Raw genomic sequence first — 23,233 nt, forward strand, 5'->3', positions numbered from 1 at the left:
TGGATGCGATCCTGTGCAATGTGCTCTAGGTGACCCCGCTTGAGCAGGGGGGTTGGACTAGATGATCTCCAGAGGTCCCTTCCAACCTCAACCATTCTGTAATACACTAAAGAGCATTAAACACAGAGACAATGTGCGCAGCTTGATAAGGCTAATAGCTTTAGTGGTGGAGGTGGGACCTTTGCAAGTGGTAGAGGACTGATGGAGGAGAGCATCCTCTTGAGGACAGACAAGGGGAGGAAAACAGCTTTGGGGAGGACGGGCAGGAGCGATGTCAAGGCATCTCTACGTGCAGGGAACAAAGATGTTCCCCAAAGTGAGATAGCTCCTTTCTCCTACAACCTCCTGGGCAGCAGGCTCTGGTGCCAGGGAGAAAGACCCTTGTCCTCACGGAAGCACCAGCAGGTGAAGAAAGCAAAACACAGCTTGGCGTCTGGGGTTCTCTTCTTGACACCCACCAGCACTGCTCCTGATGAGTAAGGTCATAGGTGCAGGCGTTTCACTGCCTGACAGGGTGGAAGTAATTTCTGGAAGGAAGATGGGAGAAGGGAATAGAGCAGACCCAAGGGAGAATGAAGCGCGTGACAACGAGCACCTCTTCCCGCACGGGCGAGCGGGGCCGCGGCGGGGAGGTTACTCAACGCTGAACAGACCAGGGGCAACACACGGCCCAGCGGTGTGAGGGGCAGGTGTGGCCGTGGGGCAGGCTGCGGACCGGCCGTGGAGCAGCAGTGCCGGGGGGGGGTAAACCGCGGGGGGAAGCGGGACCCCGCGGGGCCGGCGGCGGTGGCAGCGCTGAGGGCCGTGAGGGCGGGCCGGGCCCGGTGAGGCGGGCGCCGCTCGCTGCCTCGAGGCGCCGCGCTGAGGGAGAACATGGCGGCCCAAGGCCGGCGCGGCGGACCGCAGCCCCCGCCCCAGCCGGCCCGGGCCGCCTCTCGCCCCGCCCCGGGGGGAGCCGCCGCGCGGCGGGACCGCGAGCTCGCGGCGCCCCCTGCAGGCCGCGCACCGGCGCCGCTGCGGGCCGCGCAGACGCCCCGGGGCGCCGCGGCCGGCGGAAGCGGAAACGGGAGGCGGCGAGGCCGGAAGGGGCGGGCGGTGACGTGGGCGGTGGAGCGGAGCCGCGCCGCGCCGCGCCGCTGCTATGGAGGGGCTTTACCACCAGACCAACAAGTGCGTGCGGCGGGGCGGCGGCGCGGCGGCGCGGCGGCGGCGGCGGCGGCGGGGGGGAGGCGAGGCGAGGCGAGGCGAGGGAAGGAGCCCGGCGGCCCCGCTGCCGTGGGGCGGCGGGGATGGTGGGCGGCGCGCCCTGTGGGGGAGCGGCCGAGGCCGGTTGCGCCCCCCGGTACCGGGGATGGGGGGGCTGTAACGGTCGTAAACCTCTCAGGGGCTGCGGGCAGCCCGGGGTCGGGCCCGGCCGCAGGGAGTGCGCAAGGGAGCTGTGGTAAAGACTTCGATGGAGGCAAGGCATCCTGCGGTAACACCAGCTAACGCTACGGCGTGTATGCTAAGCTCCTTGAGGTCTTATCCTCTTCTCTCCTCTTGGCATCATTTTAAAGCTTTTTGCTAATAAATGTCTTATCTTTCACCCTGGAACCTCGCCATAAGGGACTGTTTTTTCAGTCGACAAAAGGAACCAACTCCTGGGCCTCCAAGCTGGCTGTGTAACTGTCCAAAGTCCCAACTTGCCTTTAGCCACGTCAGTCTGAAAGCAGAGCTGCACACCTTGGATTTTTAAAGTACAAGATTCCAAGTATGCCCTGAAAAAGCTGACTCTCTTTTACTACACACGTGTACAGTTAAGGCACACTAGTTTTGTAGTGTGTATTTTTATGGCAATAGAGTTCTGTGATCGCCAGTGGATGGCAACTAAGCTGTCCCAGGAAGGACTTAACTAATTGTAATAATATACAACACTGTGTTTCACAGGTTATAGTAGCCTGTCGAGGCAGAAGTGGTATGGAAATTGCAAGCCACAAATAAGACAGGAACCTTGCAGCTCAATGCAATATGGAATAACTCTTGGGAAAGAGGCCAGAGGAGATGGTTAATGCAAATATTCAAGCCTAACAATTTTCAGTAGGAAAGGGTTTCATTGCTGAGCTCTGTTGAAGGAGGTGGTGTGGTAAGGTAGAGCCTTTAGTTAAATAATAATACAGGGTGATTCTGTAGGGAAGAGCTGAAAATCCTGCTGTTGATCTAGAAATGCATACCCATAATAGTAAATGTTACTGATAAGGGGAATACCTTGCATCATTCCAGTTCGCATATTGTCTTATTCTGTGATTGTACTTTCTGAGCTGTGCTTTTTTTTGTAGTTTATTGTCAGTCTGGGGATATGCTTAACATTTAAACTCCCCTGCTACCTTTTCCTTGGACATACTGTATTTCCAGGAGGTTAGCATATGAAGAGTCCTGGTGAATGTGGAATAGTTGTTCTGATCCAGTTCCTCATGGTCATTGAGGTGGTATTGAAAAATGATTTGTTTTGATTTAATAGATGTTAAGTGACTTCTGTTTCTTTCTTCTTTACTTGATAGACAAGTCCATGAGGTCCAATCTCACATGGGGCGTCTGGAGACATCAGACAAACAATCAGTACACTGTAAGTAGTTAATTAAAGAGAAAAATTCCACCCCGCTACTCATGTGATTTAACTCACACCTTTAACCTTGTATGCTTTATCATTCTACTTACCATCATTAGTGGAATGAGTTTGGCTTCTCATTCACTATGATCAACTGGTGAGACACATCACAGGTTTGAAATCCACTAAAATTGTTTGACTTGAGTGCATTAAAACTGTTTGACTTGCAGGTGATGGTTTTGTAGGACAGAGTGGAAAAGAGAACAAAATACACTAAACACACAGATGTTTGTGCTAATCCAGAAGGTTACCAAACCAGTTTGTTAGAAGCTCAGAAGTAGAGTGAGAAATATCACTGTGCATCTGTCCTGTTATTCTGTAGTTCCTTCAGCATCCACTAATTGACTGTCTTCCTAAAAATATGCCTAATCCAGCTTCTGGGAAAAATTCTGTTGTTTGATGTGCAGGAATTGAGGCAGGATGATTCTAATCTTGCTTGCATCTGAGTCAGAGCCTGTAATTCCCTCTGCTTATGAGAAATAGGGAGAACAGCTATGTCTAAAATTGCTTCAGCAAATTTAGACTGTAACCCTGTGTTTATAAAATGACTGTAATCAAATATCATGGTATATTGTGTCAGAGCTCTTTAACCCAGTGCAGAATTGGCAAGTGTATTTTGGCATGTTCTTCACCTGTCTTTGAATCCTTAATTCCTATGTGAGGAGTTATTGATGGGCCTCATTAAAAACTTTTTTGGAAAGAAAAGTACACTACATTGACTGGATACATTTATCCATATATTGACTGACTTCTGTTACCCAAAATATATTTGTGAAGTATGACTTTACTGTAGAAAAGGCTGCGATAACTTTTCCTATTAAAAAATAATGGCTTGTTGACTGGTTCTGTTTTCTGTGATGGTTGCTACTGTTGCACCTAGTACAATTGCGAGACTTCTTGGACTGTTGTTCACTGGATCTGATTTTGGAGCCCCAATTAGCATAATTTGCCATTTTTCCTCTGCTACTTGAGGCCATTTTAACATACAATGTTATTTTACATAGTGAGTCAATGAATACCATTTCTATATATACATATGAAGGTACAGCCAGGTGCTATACATATTAGTGTATATTTGAGAATTTATGGAAAAAAAGAATAATCTTTTGGCTGAAGAGCAGGAAAATGAGCCAGGAAATCGAAATTTCAGTTGCAGTTTTTCTTGTCACATTTTGGTCTCAGAAAAACATACGGTTAATAAGATATTAGTATATTATTTAGACAAGCAAAAGTGCATGTAATTTATCTGTCTGCCCTCCTGGTTGCTTTTCTGTTAGTTGTACTGAATGATGGAGAGATGAATTAGGATAAGTTGGTTGATCTTTGTTTATGCATGGGAGATGGTTGCTCTCTGATTGTGTGAGATCCAAGGACAAAGTAAAGAGGTTGTATGTGCTGTTTGCTTTTCTGGATTTTGCTGAATGTGATGTTCTGTAAAGTCCTGAGATACTGAGGAGTAGCTGTTTGTTAATAATGCTTTTCTGTATACCTCTCTAGTCTAAAAGCAAATGAGAACAAAGACTGTCTATAGGATTTGGTAATTATTTATAGCAGGTCTGACTGTGGCAGTCACAGACATGCATCAGCTTCAGGACTGTCCTCATGGCTGCACAGACACGATGGTGCTTCTGTGTCCTCTAGTCTGTGGACATGCTGCAGAGGATGCATATCTTCAAACTTATAGCTCACCTTCTTTGAACACAAGAAGAATGTCAGATGACTAAAAGTGCTTCAGTCTTTTATCCTTCCGCCGCAGTTCTTTAAGTTGTGAAATGTTGGGTGGTGACATGGTTAGAAAATCTAATTGTTAAAGGAAGAAGGTGGCCATGGCTTGTACGAAGTTTTGCTATACAGTGGTCAAAGTAACTGAAAGGGTATGAAAGACTCTACCCCAACTGTATCTGCTTCTCACCCCATTAAAGTACAAGTATGTAAGACTTAGCATTTTGCACTCTTGTCCCTCTGCTGTTGTTACGTAGATAGCAGAAGCAATTATGAATTAGATGATTAGAGAGGCAATAGTTATGTAGCCTTGTTTTCCACCTGTAACAGCTCCTCAGCCCTGTTTTGCCATGCTTTTTGAGGATTTTGTCCAGTCCACCTGTTCTCATCAACTCTTAAGCCTTCCCATGGTCTGTCAATCTCCCTTGCTATAGGTAGAGATGAGATGTATATTAACTCTGTGTTATGGTCTTCAGAGGTTTAAATTGACATTGCTGTGAGAATCCTCTTGGATATTGGCTTGTGTGGGCAAGTCCTGTTGAAGCATCAAGATGGGGCTGCAGAGGAGAATGTGAGGACTTCAAATCCTAATATGCAGAGGAGATAGAAAAAGGGACTCATATTTTGGAGAGCTAGCAAGGCTTTCCCAGATCCCTGTTCAGAAGAGGTAGGGAAGGCAAGAATCTCAAATTATTCAGTTAGAAGTAGATTTTTCTGTTCTGCGTAATTCTCAGTTCTTCTGCTCTTTTCACCTAGTAAGGATTTGTATCTGTAAGGTTTTAAAAACTGGTTTGAATGTTTTTGACCTGTCGCCTTCCCTAAGATTGCAGTTCTTTAATTCAAACCAAAACACGTTTTTCTTTCCTTGCAGTAGTAGAAAATGAGATTCAGGCAAGAATAGACAATATATTCAGCAACTTGGAACGTCTGGAAATCCTGTCCAGCAAAGAACCTCCCAGTAAGCGACAGAATGCTAAACTGTAAGTTCACCTTCTTTGCTATGATAATGTAGTATTCTTTGAAATTATTTTCAGTAAAAGTTGTAGAAATCTTTGCTTTTCCATTTGAATGAAAACTTTATATTTGCATAACTTATCTGTGTGCTTTACAATAATAGAATCGAGGTACAGAGGCAAAATAACTTTCCTGCATTTAACCAAAGATTGGTGATTGGGCTAGACTCATGGCTGTGTTCTAAGATGAGCAGAACACAGACTCACCATGCTTAAAAGAAGTTACACTCTTTACGGCATTTACTTTTAATGACATTCATGGAGGTAAGGAGTAAAAGTACTTCAGTAAGTGTCATTTTCTCTGCCAAACTGTTGGTGACTAAAATAAGAAGCTTTCTTTAGCACTGGTGTGAGCAGGAGATAGGACCAGAGACTGCCTGAGGACCTTCTATTCTAAATTATTCTCTACTATTAATGTTTAGTCCTGAAATGCTTTCATAGATACCAGAGGTGGATACCATGTCAGCTATACTATAGATATCAATATTTGTGCTAGTTTTGTAGGCTTCCCTTATGGTCAATGAACATTTAGTCAGAAACAATGGAGTTCTGGATATGATTCATTTTAGCCCAGTGGAGATGTCTCCAGTATTGTCCACTGGCTTTTAGGTTCCTTCTGTAAAAACTCAAACTTAAGAATGTGGTGTTAATTAATGAAACTTGAAAGCTTAATCTTTTGTTTGAATGTAGGTCATAAAGTAGAAACTATTCAAATCCTACTGTCTTTCCAAATCTGTGTTAAATGAGGAATATATATACAATCCCTCTGAAGAGAGACTAGTCACAGGAGAGGATGTGCAAGACAGCTCAGGAAGTCTCCTTCACATTATATCATTATATTCTGGCTAAATAATCACCTGTTTTGTTGAAACAGAAGATCTAAGCCTGGAATATAGGCCTAACATTGAATGTCCTTTATCTTTTAGATAAATAAAACCCATCATTCTTAATATCCATGGCTGTTAATTTATAATGCTCCATTGTTCACACACAAAACATCAGAAAAGACTGGTATATTTATCCCTGGGAATGTCTTCCTGTTGTTGATTCTGTCTAGCCGAGTTGACCAGCTGAAGTATGATGTTCAGCATCTGCAGACAGCCCTGAGGAACTTTCAACATCGCCGTTATGTCCGGGAGCAGCAAGAACGACAACGAGAAGAGTTGCTTGCACGTACATTCACTACTAATGTAAATATTCTTTATTTTAGATCTATCTGTTCTAGAGAACACAGTCTTTCAGAGAAGTTTCAGGCAAGACTTAAGCTTGACTCCATTAGATTTCTGCTGTTAGATGATGTAAATGGAAAAAAGGTAGAAAAGAATAACAATACATTTTGAAAAAGCACAACTATTTCCTGAGGAGAAGGTGGTTTATTAGAAGGCAGTAGAGAAAGACAGCCAGCTGTTCCAAAAGTTGCTGCTCCTATTTTATCCAGTGCAGCTGTATCTGACTTCTTAGAGCAGTTTCAAAAGGGTGAATGGGGTAGGTACCAAAGTATACATTTTACTGGAATTTGTGTCAAATGTCTGTATCAAATCCTGGGATTTGTAAAATGTCTGGAAAATATTTTCATCTATCAGTAAGTTTTATACATCTTGATGTCAGTGGATGCCAGCCAGCTTTCATTTGTCCAGAAAGAAATCATACTGCTAGAAAAAACTCCCTTGGTATCTGTAAACCATTCAAAAGTTTTTAATGAAAGGGATATGTTTCCACCTGTTCCTGTTAATTTTTAGTTTCTCCACTTTGAAGTTCCCCTATGCAAATTCCCAGAAAAACTTTGCTTTGAATAATGTAGGTTCACTTTCAGACTTCCGTTTTTTTGCAACTCAAGAGCTCGTAACTTTTTTTTTAAAATAACCTACCATTCACTTTCTTGCCATACACTTTTAGGGCAAAGTAGAGTGAATGCGAGTTGGCCACATTTTCTTGAGATTCATGAAGTTCAATGGACTTCTCAAAGCCCCACATAAAGTTGATTTCTCGCATTTTCTTGGCTGCTTGAAGTTGGCTATTTCAAAATTATAAACAAGACTTCAAAGGAACACTGGCTCTTGGAACCTCATTTGTTTTCAGAAAGCTGTGATGTTCCTCTGCAAACGTGAAGAAATTTTTCCTATAGGAAGATGTTGCCCAGGAAGAAAATATATGTCCAAGTGGAAACGGTTTTGAAGAGCAGTAGTGGGCTTGTAAATGCAAGACACATGCCAAACTACTGTTTCTCCTTTAGATGTTGAAAACTGTCTCAAGATGAAAGAAACTGTGTGACTTGCTTTGTATTTATTTTAACTCATTGTTACAGAAGTATGACTTTTAAAGTAGAAAGGTCTCTTAATACCAAAATGGTGATTCACTTTTCAGTCATTGGCCTACCTGTTTTTCTTAGGATTTTGTATCCTTTAAAAAGTTTACACAGCTTCTATTTACATGCTACCTTACTCTTTTAAATAGAAATATTAGCTGAGTATGTAAGCAGTCTGAATAAATCTCATCATCATAACAGCTCTTGAAAGCTGTAGAAGTGTTCTGAACATTTTGCTTAATGCAAAGATAAATGTGGTCTTTATCTTAAAGCTTCCTTTGTACCATTCTAGAGAAAACCACTAACAGGAAATGAAAAACATACAATCCATCTAGGGTCCCAGTGAAGAGCACAAAAACTTACTTTGACATTTTTCTTGCTAGCTTGTGGTGTATAAAAAGACCTACATACTCCTTGTACAGGAAATGGAATTCCTTCTGATGTAAAGTTCAATGAATATTTGAAATAATAGTCATTCCATTGCAAATCATAGTGATTCCAGTCTGCAGACTCATTTAAGACCAGACACTTATTCCAACCTCAGTGCTTCATTAACACTTGATCTAAGAGTTCCTTACACTGTCAAGAGCCTTCTTCATTCAGTAACTTTTACCTCATAACTGCTAACAGCTCTGTCCCTTATTCTTCATTCTTTTACAGTCAGCAAGCAGAATGCCTGGAATGCCTGGCCAGGTGGGCAAACACCTAACACTGTATTGTACATGTTTAAAGTTTTCTCAGAGCTATGTTAGCATTTTTCTGCAGTAATCATCATAGGCTACTTTGTGCAAGTTTGGTAATGTTACATGCATGTAAACTACAGCTGACAGTCAGAGGTAGGGTATTAACCAACTTGTATCCTAAGCATGAATTTTGCTTTTTAGTACTCCTTGCTATTCTGAGTATATGAAATCAGGTAAGCCAGTGTTTCCACACTTACTGCTTACTAATTCCTGTTCATGGTTCCTGTTCATAAAACAGTATGAGAGTTTGTCATCATTCACTGACTGTTATCCTGACTCTCTTGATGGAATGGTGTCCAGACAAGATTAAAATGGAAGCCTTTCAAAGGCAAAACTGATCACATCCTCTGACTTCTTCTGCAACCCAGGTTATAGAGTTTTATCCAGTTATTTCTGTTTCAAGATTTATAGCTTCTAGTTGAATTAGTGCATCTCTGCTGGAAATTTTTTTATTTATTTATAGAGCCTTGCGTGGTGAGCGAGTCAGATCTTCAGGGAACTTGGTGACAGCAGACAGACATTTGAACTATCAGAAATTTGCACCTCCTTGTGAATATGAGTTTCTAGAATGTCAGCTCCCAGGCATTGTGTTTTGTAGGCCTTCTGCCACTTAAAAACATGTTATCGAATCTTTCACAAATCTTTCACTTGCAATGATCAAATGACTAGCTTTGTTAAACCCCTTCTGTTAGTTTTGGCAAATGATTCTCAATGGTAATACCCTTTTCTACATGTGTCACAATATGAGATTATAAAAATTTTTCAATTTTTAATATGACTTTTATTCTTTGAGATCTAATAGAAGTCGAACAGCTGATAACTTTAAAAAAACCTCTAGCTTTAGGCTTACTTCCTATAGGCTTCTTTAAGCTACTTTTTTCACTCAGAAGTTAATGATGTATCTAATATCCCTACTAAAAATGTTTAAGATGTAATCCCTCAAGTCCTGTCAAGTTTCTGCCACGTTTGTTTCTGCATGTTCTCTTTCTGAATCTAACTATGAATGGGAAGTATGAGTGAGCAGGCGAGGTAACCAACACACTGCATTTCCCCTACAGGACTCTGACACCACCATACCGATCGACGAAACATTACAGTTTAATGAATCCCTGCAGAATGCCCATCGTGGCATGGATGATCTTATTGGCAGTGGGACCAACATCCTTCAGGGGCTGAGGGACCAGAGAGTGACACTAAAGGTGGGGCATCATTTTTTACCCAAAAGACCCCACATTTCTACATTTTATGATGATCAGGCTAAGTAAAATAAATCAATATATGAGTTTGTTTCAGTGCACTTCTTCAAGCTGAGAATGCTGGGAAAGGCCCAAACCCCATTTTAACTAAACCTGCAACCTTTGCATTTTAGCATCTTGTTAGGAACAACCTTAAGCTGGTTTTCTTTTGTGGCCAGAGAGCCTAGCAGTATTCAGCTGTGCTGTAGTCAGTATATGAAACACTGAATGTTATGATTTGTTTTATTATTTTTTTAATACTCAAATGAAGAATGGGAAATAATGGCTAGACTGCAGATAGGTCTTGATGCAGATGAACATCACTCAGCAACCACAAAACTGGCATAAAGTAGTTATGTTTAAAATTAATAACAAAGATAATACTCTGTCAGATCCAATGCAACTCAGCAATATATCTTTCCCTGAATATTGTTAATGAAAGCTGTATTTCTTTGTTTCTTAAGAATAGCGCATATTTGTCTTGTATTTTAAAGACTGTTCAAAGTGCTGTTAAATTGTGAGAAAGTATCTCAAAGATACAGGAAGAGCTTTTTAGAAAGAAGCATATCTGTGGGGGGAGTTGGTTCCATGAAAAGTGTGAGGAAATTCATATCTGCTGAATCCATCTAATGATGGGAAAAAATGTTTACTTCCGTGATACGGCTTTGTTTTGGGACGTATCTGCAAGAGGATATAGGTATTTAATTGCTAACATTTGGTCAGATGAATCACACCTTAAACTCCATTGACTATAAAGGGAGCCTAGACACCTTACATGCATATAACTGAACTGCAGACACTTATGGATCTCACCCTTAAAGTGCACAGGAATTTTCCTGGAGCAAGTTTTAGCTCCTAAGGTACCTATTTTCTAGGAGTGACCAGAGCTGGGTGTCTTCACAGGGTGGAGTTGCTAGGTGCTTATTCTAATCCTAATTTCCAGTTCACAAGCAAGAAATTTCCTATCTTGATTGCAGAGGTTCGGGCAAGCTGGTGTTCTCAAAATACTGGATTGGACCAGCACAGGGTAGAATGGCAGAAAGCAACGTTGCAACTCATCTTTTACTTAATAGTCTGGTGATCAGTCCCTGTGCCCATGAATGTTGCCCTGATGCATTAGAGCAGAGTCAAAGCCCAGGTCTTTCCTCTCTGAGATGAATGTTAGCTGCTTGGTTAAAGCTCACTGACCTAGTGAATGCTTTTTTTTTTTTTTTTAAATACAAAGTCAGTTAGGAGAAAAACTTTGAATAGGAATATAGTGACTTAGTTTGGTAGTTAAGTGCTCATTTAAAAGTATGTTGTGGCTGAGTACACTAGCCATAGGGCTAGTGGGTAGAAGGAGGGTTTCTGCTACCATCTCATGAAGCAGAGGTAGATGAAAAGGTGGGAGGGATTGACTGGTGGCACCAGGAGAGGATTCAGGGTTGTGAATGCTCTTTGGAAAAAGCAGCTTTCCTGAAGTTTTTATTTCCTAGAGAAGGGTGGGACAAAGACATACATTTGTCCTCTGTGTTTACAACTGGATGCCTTCGATGGCTGACCCACATTAGTTTGGGGCACCCAGTCGCTCAGGTGCTTCACTGTACCTCTGCTTCATACAGGGAATGTGAGGTTGTGGATTCTACAAGATGTAAGTTACTGATTCAAGTTAGTCCCTGATGACTGACTGATGCCCTTGGTTTTTGGAGGGTTCTTGAGGAGGAAGGGCGTATATCACAGGTCAGGAGAAGTTACCATAGTTGACAAATACGATAAAGGAACACTTGTGGGACCTACTGTCTCAAAGAGACTGAGAAGAAATATTATTTCCTGTGGTAGTTAGTAATCCTGTCTTGCTTCTTTTGCTAGTTAGATTGCAGTAACTTGCCTGGATTCATGTTAGACCACAACTGGCCTTTTGCAAATGTACACACGCCATGTCTTAGCTGCCAACTTGTGGCAAGTCAGGGAAACTTCAGGCCAGAACTGTAATAGTGTCATTTAGTGGGTCTCTGCCCACTGCTACTGATCATCTTTTGCTTTTGGGAGCATCGAGTTCTTATGTTTTTTGGGGATATTTCTCACTTCTTTCAGGAAGATTTTTACATGTTCCTTTTTCCCCTGAGCTTTTCTTACACTGTCAAAGATGCTAAACTTTGTTGAATGTTTACAATTCTGGCAGAAGCAGCTACCATAGAGTCATTTTCCATAGCTAAAAGAATTAATTTGGAAGTGGGGTAAATGATGTCACTTGCTGGATTTTGGATATAAATAGAGACAAATAGGAAAACGAGTATTCCCAAATTGTCACAAGTCTTGCATAATTCAGCTGTTCTAGCTGTACTATTCCACTGACTGCAAGAATTGAAGAGTCTTCATTTTTTCTATTGTAGCTTTAGAGCGAAAGCAAGCATCTTCTAATTTCTCTTCAAGCAGAACATAGTTTTTTTTGTTATGAGGTAGTGTGAAAAGAATGCTGCTGAGACAGTGCTGAATTTAAAAGTGCAGTATCCAGGGGTTTAATGTGAGGTGTGTGAAATGAAGGTGAAAAATTCAATTACATTTTATCAACTGAGAACCTAAGCTGATTTCAGTGAAGTGTAAATACCTGCACTGCTTTGTACACAAGAAGCTGATTTTCTGATGTAGTATTGCAAATCTGTATACTGTACAGGTTGAGATTAGTAATTGTTCATGCATGTGTATCTAAACTATTTGATATAAATTCTGTCCTCAGGGAGCTTTTCTGATATTAGACTGGTTTATATTCAAAACTATTCCCAAATTTCACCTTTTATTCTTCTGAAACCAAAGATACGGTGCACTGTGAGAACAGAAACTAGAGCGTTTTTGTTTTAACGTTAAAAGCAGTAGTAGAGCATTGTGATGAGAACATGTGCTATCACACTTGCTTGGAGGATAAATAACTTCATTCTAACAGCTTTCTGAAGCAAGGTGTATCTCAAGGACTTAGAGCTAGAAGTCAGTTTGAGAGACTAGATCCATTATCATAAGCATTGTGCAGCAAGGCTTCTAGCAGTGTCCCATCTTTGTGCACCCGCAGGTGCGATGGAGGTGGTCCTGGCCAATTGTTCCTCTGGGAGTGCTTTAGCTGATTGTATCCTGTTAGCTGGCTGAGTTGGCTCTCTGGTGCTCAGTGCAGCATCTCTGCCTGCCCATCTGTACATTATTCATCTCTCTAGCTTACCTAGAAAGGTACTTTTCACCTACCTGTAGCCTTGTCACTCTGGAGCTAAGCAACGTGCACCATGGGTTGTCTCCTTCCTCTCTAAATGGGATGATAACCAGCTCTGAACTGTGCCCAGAGTACATCTATGTGCCTGTATTTCACACAGTTTCCTTTTCTTGCCTTTGACCTTTGCCCTGATATAAAGTAGGAGTATTCCTGCTGTGCTGCAATAGTGAGATTCCCCTGGGCCATTTCCTGGTACTTTAGTTCCACAGCTGACTGTGTTTTATCTGTGCTGATGTGGGTAACTGGTGGAATCCACAGACATTCTTAATACCAACTGCTTCAGCAGCGAAACAGAACTGCGACACATTCCTATCTGCAGCATACTTGCTAGCAGTCTATTCATTGTTAGTCTCATGAAGGGTTTCTTGAAATTGCATTAATTATGATTTATATGTCTTTTCATTGCACCCTACCACTGGCCCTACAAGTTTCTGGACCTCCTTTTCAACATCTTACTGGTATGAACAGTACTTGAGACGAGCAGGAGCGAAGTTTTACCAGAAAGGTTTTCTGTTCAAGATGCTTCAAGCTCTTAAACTTTATGTCTAGAAATGGCCCAGAAAAACTCCCTTAATGCCTCCATAGGGAGTGTGTTTTCTCTGGGCTGCTCTGTATGATGACTCTGCCTGGATGCATTGTTTTGTATCTTTAACCTCATTCCTGTTCAGGTGTGTGAATTGCTTTGTCTCATCATCCAGCTGATTTCTAGGGTCCTGTGGCCATCTCCTCCTAAATTATGGGAACTGTTGGCTGATAGCAAGTTCCACTGTTTACTGAGGGATCAGAATTCGTCACTGGTCATCCATGGGAAAATGTTCATAGACTGTGGAATGAGAAGTGTGGGACCTTGAGTTTAATAGTTTCTTTGCTGTTTTTTTTATTTATTTTTAGGGTACTCACAAGAAGATCCTGGATGTTGCCAACATGTTGGGCTTATCCAATACAGTGATGCGACTGATTGAGAAGCGAGCCTTTCAAGATAAATACTTCATGATTGGGGGAATGATTTTGACTTGTGTAATTATGTTTCTTGTGGTGCAGTATCTGACATGAGCTACTAAACTATTGCCAGAGGAGATCATCTTTTGGAGCAAAACGGACTGCCCTCCAAAATGTACTGCCTACTTTCGTCTGAGCGTTGCTTTGGATGAGCCCTTCCTGTGAACTTCAGAGTTTACAAATCACAGTCAAATTCACATCTCATGTGGAAAGTACCTAAGGGAACAAATTTCTCTGGGGATGCTGTAGTTAAGAATATGACCCTATGAAAATATCCATAGCCTTTCCTACTCTCACCTTACTGTCTGTAAGTTTAAGAATATGGTTAAGTAGGAAGCAGAAGTGAATATTTTCTCCAGCTGTATTGCAAGGTATGAGTGCTCTTTTGGGTAGATAGGGAGAAGAGGATGCAGAGGCAGAGTATGAGATATAGTGAGCCTTTCCTATGCTAACTAGAAGTGATCTCAGTGTATTTTCTACAGAAAGGAAGCCACTGACGAGCATTCTGCATTGTTTGTGGGCACGCTCCTGCACAGTAAGTGTGCAAAAAGGGGCAGGAAGTGAAGGGTTCACATCTACAGACCCTTTTTTTCCTGGGAGGGAGAAAGATTTGGGGGGGAAGGGTCTTTAAAAGCATGGTAATAACCTCTGCTAACTTTTTTGTATAACCATTTAGCACAAATCTTCCTGTTTTAGGCTGAAAAGCTTCTCACCTGAGGTATGTTTTGGTACCTTTCTATGTCCTGCTCCTTCCCAGTGGAAGCTGAATGCTGTACTCCCTTCTGCTTAGTAGAAGGTTTTACAGTGTCTCCTGTAACCACTGTTCCTTCACATTTCACCATTTGGTTAGGAAGTGCTGTCTCTCATTCTCCTCCAGTCAGATGCAGATTAGGCTTGTCACCTCCACTGTGCCTAGTACCAAATCCAACCTCCAAAGACTGTAAAGACTTTGACATTGTTGTTCCTATGGCATATCATGTTTCAGGTGAGTTGTATTTATTTTCTGAGGTGGTTGGTTGGGGTTTTGTGCTTTGCAGCTGGTATTTGTAGATTAGATGAAGCAGGCAAGTCCTTGCTCTGCTCAAATTCTGCCTTGTAATTTTTCTATTTAGATCTGGAATGGGCTTTCTCTGCTATTCTTTACATTCAGAATAATAGTGGGATCAGGGCAAGGAACCTTTCACTGAAAATCAGTGGGCAAGGGAGGAGTTTCCTGAAGTTGTCTATTCGTATTTAAATATTCACAGTTACGAAATGTTGTTTAAATATGGCACTCCTTTTCTCTGCAGATTGTAGGGACTCTGTTAGAGTGGCAGTCCGGAGATTTTGGGCATCATCCATTTCAAACAGCCTTCAGATACATTTCCACCCTCAGTTCTGTGTACAAGTCTGGAGCATTTCCAGATGTCTGACAGTGGCACAGAAGTGCCATATTCAGATGATGTGGCATTCTGCTGGGAATTCCTTCAGCTTTTGCTAACTGGAACAACTGTGGGTCTTTTAATTAACAACAGTTTATGAGTTCTACATCTTATCTTTCTTTGATGCAATAAGCTTTGTTCTGATTAATATGTAGCTTGTTGCAAACTTGGTGAAAAAATGGTATTAATAATTGAAATTTCAGTTAATAGGGGCAGGTAAAGCAGGTTTCAGCACTGCTTGTTTACAGTTGTGTAACTAAAGTATTGACTGACCTGTGTGCTGTTGCATAGCTTTGAAGCCCAAAAGAGACTACCCAATTTCATTAGCTGTCACAGACCAGTCAGCTTCATATATTGAACCCAGGAGAAGTGAAGCATCAGTTGTCAGAGGGCTGTTTGGCTGCATCGCAGACACAGCAGTGGAGGTTGAGATGCCATCAGTGCCTAGATAATCCTTTCAGAGATTTCAGCAGAGGAAGGCAGGAAAGCTTTTTGTATAGCCTGTGTGCTGCACACCTGGCTGTTTTGTGCATATGAATCTGCTTGATGCTTCTCAAGCGTTTTGTGCTCTGAATGAATATTCCTCAGTCTGCTAGGCTTTCTCAAAACACCCCAGCAGACCAAATACAGAATTGGTTTGCGTTTTTGCATTTGAGCCAGAGAGAGAAGGGAATTAAAGGAAAAGAGGAGGTCTTGCAGTGAGAGGTTATCTGTCTTGCTGTATCTTTAATCTAAATTTTAAATCTAAATTTACCATAAGGTCTAAATCTTAGATTTTTAGCACACTATGCACTTGTTAGATCATCTTCTGTGAGATCAGTTGGGCTCCCTAAAAGGCATTCCTCGCAATTTTTTTTCCTATTCCTGATAAGCTGATCCAATTCCACCTGGATTTTACAACTTTATGGTTTAGTCTTGAAAAGATGGCATTTGACAGTCAAACTTATATGGTTGTGACTTGTGTAGCAAGATTTGTCTTATACTGAGGTAGGACTCTAGCTAATTTATTTTCCTCTCTTGGCTTGAAGTAGGAGTCACAAAATTACTGCAACTGGAGTTCTTTCTGTTTTGAGGTTAGCTTGACATTTTAATAGATGCTTCTTTGTTCATTTATTTTGTCCTTTCAGACCATCCTTGTTCTTGTGTAGGCTAATTCCCCTTCTGCAAGCAAAGTGTCCTTGCTAGTCACTGTGTTTTAAGGTGGGATATGGGGCTTGAAGGAACCACTTAGGTAACTGGATTTGACAACATGCAATTTCAAGCAAATTTGTACTAGATGCTAAGTCCAGAATGACTTGCAAGAGCATCTGTGCTATCTCAGACGGTTAATGTAAAACCCTCAAAGCCTCCATTATTATGATGTGCTACAGAAGGACACAGATAGGGTCAGGATCCCTATTAACGTGAAATGAGAAAGAGCTGAAACCCTGGTGGCTTTAGGCATGTTGCTGCTACGGCTCTTTGTGAAGTTTCCTTTCCTTACTAAGGACGACATTTCTTTCAACAGAGCTGTTGTGTTGCTTCTAACTTCTGTGGAACAGCAAGTGTTCCAGCTGTTGGATGAGCCGTTCTATTAAAAGAGGACACTGTGGAAGCTAGCCTACCTCTGGAGAAAAAAAAAAACTTTTTACCAGTATTTTATATAAAAAGAGGCAAGGTGGGACATGATGTGATGTGTTATGTGAATAAAGATTTTTTCAACCAGAATGATTTTTTTTTTTAACCTTGACTAACACATAAGATGACCAAATACTTAAACAAGCTGGACAAATTCCTCAAAGCACAAGAAGGATCTGTTCTGATACACTGAAGGAGGCAGGAGGCAGGCTGGGCCAAATGGGGGACTCCTGCCTGAGCGCAGATGTGAAAAGGAAGTTCACAGAAGGTGGAAGCAGGGATGGGCTATTGGGGAGGAATATAGAGATGTTACTCAAGTGTGCAAGGATAGAATTGCAAAGCCAAAGCTCAGCTGGCCTTGAAACTAGTGAGTGGTAAGAAGGCCTTGTGTAAGTACATTAGCAGCAAAAGAAAGGTTAAGGAAACCAACCACCAACCAAGGGGTAGGGGATACTGCAGGAAGAATATGGATCTGCCTGTTTCCTCCTGCAGCCTTGCCCTCTGCTTGTCCACCCTGGAGGGGCTGTGGTGGCAAGTGCTCCATCTGTGGGGGAGAGGGGTCCTAGAAGGGGATGGAAGGAGTCTGGCTGTTTCTGCTACAGTGAAGGGGGGAAGTGTGGAGCCAGGTGGAAACACACAGGGAGGAATAAACCAGAAAAGTCCTGTATATGGAGGAAGAACATATACAATGAGGAGAGAGGACATATGGGGAGGATTTTCTTCCCAGTTACAGCTTTTCTTCCCAGTACAACAGCAGGGGAAGGCTCACAGAGATGCTGTGGGGTGGCACAATCTGCATCTTTCTGCAGGAAGTGGATCCTATTGTGCTGTGGCGTTGGAAGGTGCAAGAGAGAGTATGTGTGTGTGAGTGCTGGGTCCAGACCAGCCACTTACAGTGATGGAGGGATCTCACTGGTGAGACTGGTGGTGGCACAACAGGATTTTATGATCCTGGCATTGGTGATGGTTCTGGGAAGGGTGTACAGCTGGGGGTGGTCATCTCTGCTGGCTGGGTGGTGGAACAGGAGAGCTGGTGGCAGTCAGGTGGGGGGAGCAGGATGCAGGGGGGAGATGTGCTACAGGGGGAAGAGACCCTGGAGCCCAGTGTGACCTGCCCGCTCCTTTATCAGCAGTGGAGAGGAACCAGTCCCTCCTCTCTGGTGGTCTCTGCTGGCTAGTAATGAAGCTTGTGTGGTTTGGAGTGCTGGCTTCCTGCACAACCTTCTTCCTAGGCTCTAATTAAGGACAGTAAAGGAAGAAATGGGAAGGCAAAATATGACTGTAGAAAAAGTGATTGCAGATTTAAAATCTGAGACCAAATTGATTACGAAACTAGATGAGGGAGTAGATTCTCTTTGCCTTGAAATTATCTTTTTTGTTTTGCAGCAATTCAAGTTCCCCACATCTATGAAACACTTAAATCAGAAAATACTGAGCAAAGAATGGAAAAAAGTTAAAAAAAAAAAATCCAAAGGCATAGATATAAACTAGATAGATAGCTAGATCAGATCAGCCTTTGGCAGTCTTAGTTAAAGCTCTGGAAAAAGAATAAAGAAAAGGAATTTAATAATACTAGCAACTGCTGAGACAGCTCTTTATGGTTTATCTTCCAGGGTGCTCTCCTAAAGGACTTCAACATGATAAGAAGCAGTTCAAACCTAGGAATAATATTGTTGATTCAGTAGTGTGCTTTAAGGTGTGAGTGTATGTGTAGAAGAAATCTAGGTGGGTATAAAACAAGTAAAAGTTTTGAAACAAATAGACTAAGTACTGTCAGTATTTTAGTAGTTAAAAGGAAAGTGAATTGTAGATTGTATATGCAGACTGAAGAAACAGATAATGAATAATAAGATATTATGATTGGATGGGATAGAAGTAATTTAAAGGGAAGATAGTACAGATAAGTTTTAGAGGATGTTTATACTTGTCTAGTAATCAAAGCTTAACCACTAAGTCTCTATATGTGTAATGTTTCCAAATGTTAACCCTATAATGCGTGATTATAATTGATATGTGTTAAAAATCAACACCTTCTTTAGAGTAAAACAAAACCAATGGTATTGTTACTATAGTAACAATATGGAACACTATAACCATAGAAGAATTTTTTTCTCTGTAAGCTATAACATGGTCCAAAGGTAACGTTACTAGACTTTTACAGTAAGATTGTGTTAAGAAAAGATAATGATTTTGACAGTTGCTGCATGGAGGATGCTCCTTTCTCTCCCTGTTCTCCCTTGCCCACGGCCTGCCTGTGCTGAAGCCTTTCCTTGTCTATCTCTCAAGGCTTGGCAGAGCCAAGGCCCTCCCCAAAACTTCCCCTGGGGTTGCCTCCTTCTCAGTGCTGCTGCCACTGCGCTCTCTGCTTTCTTGGGCCAAGATCAGATCTGAAAAGTGTCAACTCTCCCAGGGCTCCTGATTCTCTTTTCCACAGGGACCTACTCATCCACTCATTGCAGGGAGGTATGGTATCTGCTGCATGCTGGTTTGGTGTGGAGAAGATGGGCTGGAGAGGGTTAGCTCATTCTGCTGTAACTGATGCTTTTGCAGGTGAGGTCATCCTCTGTCCCCAGCAAACAAGGACTGCTGCAGTCACAGGTGGGCTCCTGGCAGCAATCTGCCCTCTTCCTCCACAGGCAAGCATTTGGCTCTTGGTTTTTCATCATGCTTGGATATCTTTGCATATTGATTTAGGGAGGCAAAGAGGTAAGAGCAAGAGAGGGGGGAAAGGAGAATAAAATGGTGATGGGGAAACCACAGAAACCCCTTCCTGACTGTGGTTTGGTTGTAAAGTTAACATCTAAGGCCAGAAACTGATCTGCCAGAAGAGGGAGACTTTGTGCCACCTTCAGTAATCCCGAGCTCTCCTTTCCTGCTAGAAAGCAAAGCTAGGAAGCAGGAGGTGGTTCCCTAGGCAGTTAAAGGAAACGTTACACCCAATTGATCAGTGTAACCCTAGAGAGGGTCGAACTGCTGCCACAAAGAGAAGAAAACGCCTAGAACATGAGTGCTGTCCTCTCTGGAGAGAGTCCCTGGACAGCCTCTCCATCACCAGCCAGCCCTCCTCTCCCAGCCCTCCTGACCTGAGCTCAGAAGAAGGCATTGTGACACTGAACTCCAAAGGCAAAACAATACCAGGATCTTGTTCAGGATACATATGGAGGGGTGTTTTTGCAGCTGGTGCTTTTCTACTCCACCAGGTAGATCTATTCCCTTCTCCCACCTCCAGCACTTTTGTTTGCTTGAAAACTCCTCCATGATGGAAAGTCTTCCCTCTCCTCTGTTTTTCCCACCCTCTTGCCTGTTTGCAGTGGGCAGGAGCCAATATAAGTTCAGGACTGTTTAGTTATTGGTAATGATTAGGTTAGAGGGGTGACTAGTGTTAACATAATTGGATTCAAAGCTGCTCATTTGCAGTAACAGGGACCCCTGCTCCCTCTGATGGAGGGATGCTGGAGAGATGGACAGTGCTGTTCTTCCAGATCTCAGCTGGCAAATACAAATGCATCTACCCCAAATCTGCATTAGCTGAAGACAGCACTGAGGAAAAAGATCACAGTAGAAAGTGATGGGAGGATGAGAGGTAGGGGAGCATGTTTTCCAGGTTCATGCTGATACAAGACATGAACCATGCATGTGGACCACTGCAGTCTCTAATGCATCTCTGTGGGAAAGGTGGAGGGGAGAAGGAGAAAGGGGTGCCACTGGCTGTGACCAGGGATTGCATGGACTTGTAGGGACTTCTGGAGCCAGCAATAAAAGGCCCTTAGGGACCTAGGCAGTGCAAATTGCTGAGTGCCATCAGGTCAGACTGTAGGAGCCAAGGTCACTCCATCCTGGGCTTGGCTCAGGAAAGATGTAAGGAATGAAGGTAGAGCCCTTCCTTCCCCCAGCAGAGTGAAGTGAAAAATAGCTAGATGAAGCTAGATGTAGATGTGCCTAGGCCTGGCTTTAGCCAGGAGAAGGGGGCAGAAAGGGGCTGACCCCTTTCCCCAGGGCTCTGGACCTGGGGCCAGCAGGGGGAAAGATAAGGAAGGATGTTCTGCACCCTGCAGATGAGAGCAGTGGGGAAGGCTGGGCCTGTGGGAAGTGGCAGAAGGCCCTTCTCACAGTGTCCCTGCTCCAGGTGTAGCTGATGGCTAAGTGGAGAGGAGCTGGGCACCCTAGGACCAGACTGTGGAAGTCTGTCCCAGCCAGGATCCAGCAAGCAAGAGCCCCCATGCAGCAGGCTGGGCTGACTGGATCACTGTCCACAGGGAGCACAGACCTTACCATGGGGAAGCAGTCTGGTCTCCCCACTGATCCATGTAGGCTCACGCACCTCACTGTCCTCCAGCATTTGCATATCCCATGAGCCCTGCCAGTGGGATGCAGCATGGGGGTGGGAGAGTCCCACAAGACTCAATCCTTCAGCAGGGGTACAGGGCTGTGCAGAACCACACTGGGACTGCAGGGACAGAGCAGAGAGCTGGGAGGCTGTGGATCTGTGAGCTGTACGGACAGCATGGGTGCACCTGACCACTCAGTGGAGCAGCTTGCACGCCAGTGGCTGGGTGTGACTCAGGGTGGGGAGACCCACCAAACACCACACATAGCTGCAGGCATCAGAAGAAATGACAGGCAGCTCCAGTGTGTCAAGGCTCCACAAAGGAATTGATGCCTAAAGGTAGACGCTGCCTCCTCTCCTCCCTCTTGAATCACCAGCCAAAAACTGCAGAAAAAACCATTTCTTTCCCACACTTCCATACGTATTTCTTGTCAGACCAGTCCTGTCACCATAGAGCTGGTAGCTCATAAAAGGCAGAAGTGGCCCAGCAGGCAGGGTGTACCCACAAGAGTGCTCGCAGGGTAAGCTCAACAGTGCCTGCAACAAACAGCTCAAGCTAGGAGAGAATCACCCAAACATGCACTCAGAAACGCTCCCTGGCACATCAAGGGAGACTGATACTTCTCTACATCTCACCAGCTTCTCCTGTGCAAGAGGCACTCCCAGCCACTGGAGAAGGGGGAAAGGCTCCAGCACTGCACAGCCTGCCCACCACAAGAGGAACTGAGGATTTAACACAAATGGCTGTGACCACGGGGAGGTCTTCACTCTGCCACCTTGGAGTAGGTGGCATTTGGCACACTTTTGCAGTAAAGTATTCTTTGTCCTGTGGTAAAGGCAGAATAATCAAGAGAGCTTTATCCCAATACTCTAACAATAGATGACACTAGGATTCTAAATACCTATAAGGCTGGAAGACAGCTGTGTTTTTTACATCCTTACAGCCAGTTAATCTTGCCTTCCCAAATCATTACTTCAGAGGCAATGGCACACACAGGACACCCATCTGAGAAAGTTGCCTAGAAAGATACGGGAATTCAGAGCTCTGTCATGTGTTGGCTGCACCTATCCTACAGGACAAACTCACATCCTGTGATCCCTCTCCCCTGATGATTGTGGCTGAGCAACCTCTTGGAGTAAACAGACACAGCCTTCCAGCTCATCTGCTGGCTGTCCTTCCCAGGAAGGCAGGGCTATGGGAGAAGTGTGCTCCCTGGGAGCAGGTGCACCTCAAGCTCACCCTGTCTGCAGTGCAAACAAGTGGTGAGATGTAACAAAAGCAGGTAGTTACTGCACCAGGTGCTGCCAGTCTTTCACCAACTGGCATTTAAATGAGCTCCCTTACCAGATCACAGGGTGATGGGGCACAGCTGAGGCATCTGTCAGTAAAATTAAAGTGTTCTGGCCCAAGAATCCTGGACATAAGTCATTGCAATCAGAGCAAAAACAATCAAACAGCTGACATTTGCCACTACTTCTTTCATCCAAAGTGACTAAAATCAATCATATTGATTACTGAGTACGCATTTACTTATTCAATGAAACAAGAGCATAACAAATCACTACAGCTGTTCTTTAGGAATATAAAAATGGGTCCAAGGGGATTCATAGCAATCTCTTTGTTCAAAATGGCAATTTTGAACAACAGCCTTAACAGAATACAACTGCACCTGCTTGGCAACATGTATTGTTTTGCATTGGTAGCACTACAAATGGTGAAAGTTCAGTATTTTGAGGAACATTCTTTTCAAAATGCCTTTGATGTTAATTTCTTTCTACATAAATGCCAGACATGTTGTTTCTTAATTCTTTGTGTTTATATATTGAACTACCATTTTGTACTTTGCATCCATTTTTAGAAAGTAAACATACTATTTATTCCAAACATTTCCACAGTCTTAAAGACATTTTTATAGTAATTTAAACCATCTTCCACAGGAAAGAACAGTTCTGTTAGAACTCTCAAACATTT

At 43.1% G+C, this 23,233-nt stretch overlaps 1 protein-coding gene across 4 annotated transcripts; it reads left to right on the forward strand.

The window, feature by feature from the left end:
• Positions 1-1,115: 1,115 nt before the first annotated feature.
• Positions 1,116-17,024, forward strand: GOSR2 (golgi SNAP receptor complex member 2). 4 transcript variants are annotated; one of them, XM_067311921.1, is made up of 8 exons: positions 1,139-1,170; positions 1,621-1,750; positions 2,538-2,602; positions 5,238-5,346; positions 6,437-6,569; positions 9,486-9,626; positions 13,789-14,881; positions 15,186-17,024. In XM_067311921.1, exons 3-7 carry the CDS (start codon positions 2,563-2,565, stop codon positions 13,948-13,950), a joined length of 585 nt encoding a protein of 194 aa, XP_067168022.1. In that variant the 5' UTR covers positions 1,139-1,170; positions 1,621-1,750; positions 2,538-2,562; the 3' UTR covers positions 13,951-14,881; positions 15,186-17,024. The 4 variants fall into 4 exon arrangements, with proteins under 4 accessions (XP_067168020.1, XP_067168021.1, XP_067168023.1 ...); XM_067311919.1 differs by lacking the exon at positions 1,621-1,750 and having other exon boundaries at positions 1,116-1,170; XM_067311920.1 differs by lacking the exon at positions 1,621-1,750 and having other exon boundaries at positions 1,116-1,170; positions 16,825-17,024.
• Positions 17,025-23,233: the final 6,209 nt, after the last annotated feature.

This window comes from Apteryx mantelli, chromosome 28 (assembly GCF_036417845.1).
Source record: "Apteryx mantelli isolate bAptMan1 chromosome 28, bAptMan1.hap1, whole genome shotgun sequence".
In the NCBI taxonomy this organism is placed as follows: Eukaryota; Metazoa; Chordata; class Aves; order Apterygiformes; family Apterygidae; genus Apteryx; species Apteryx mantelli.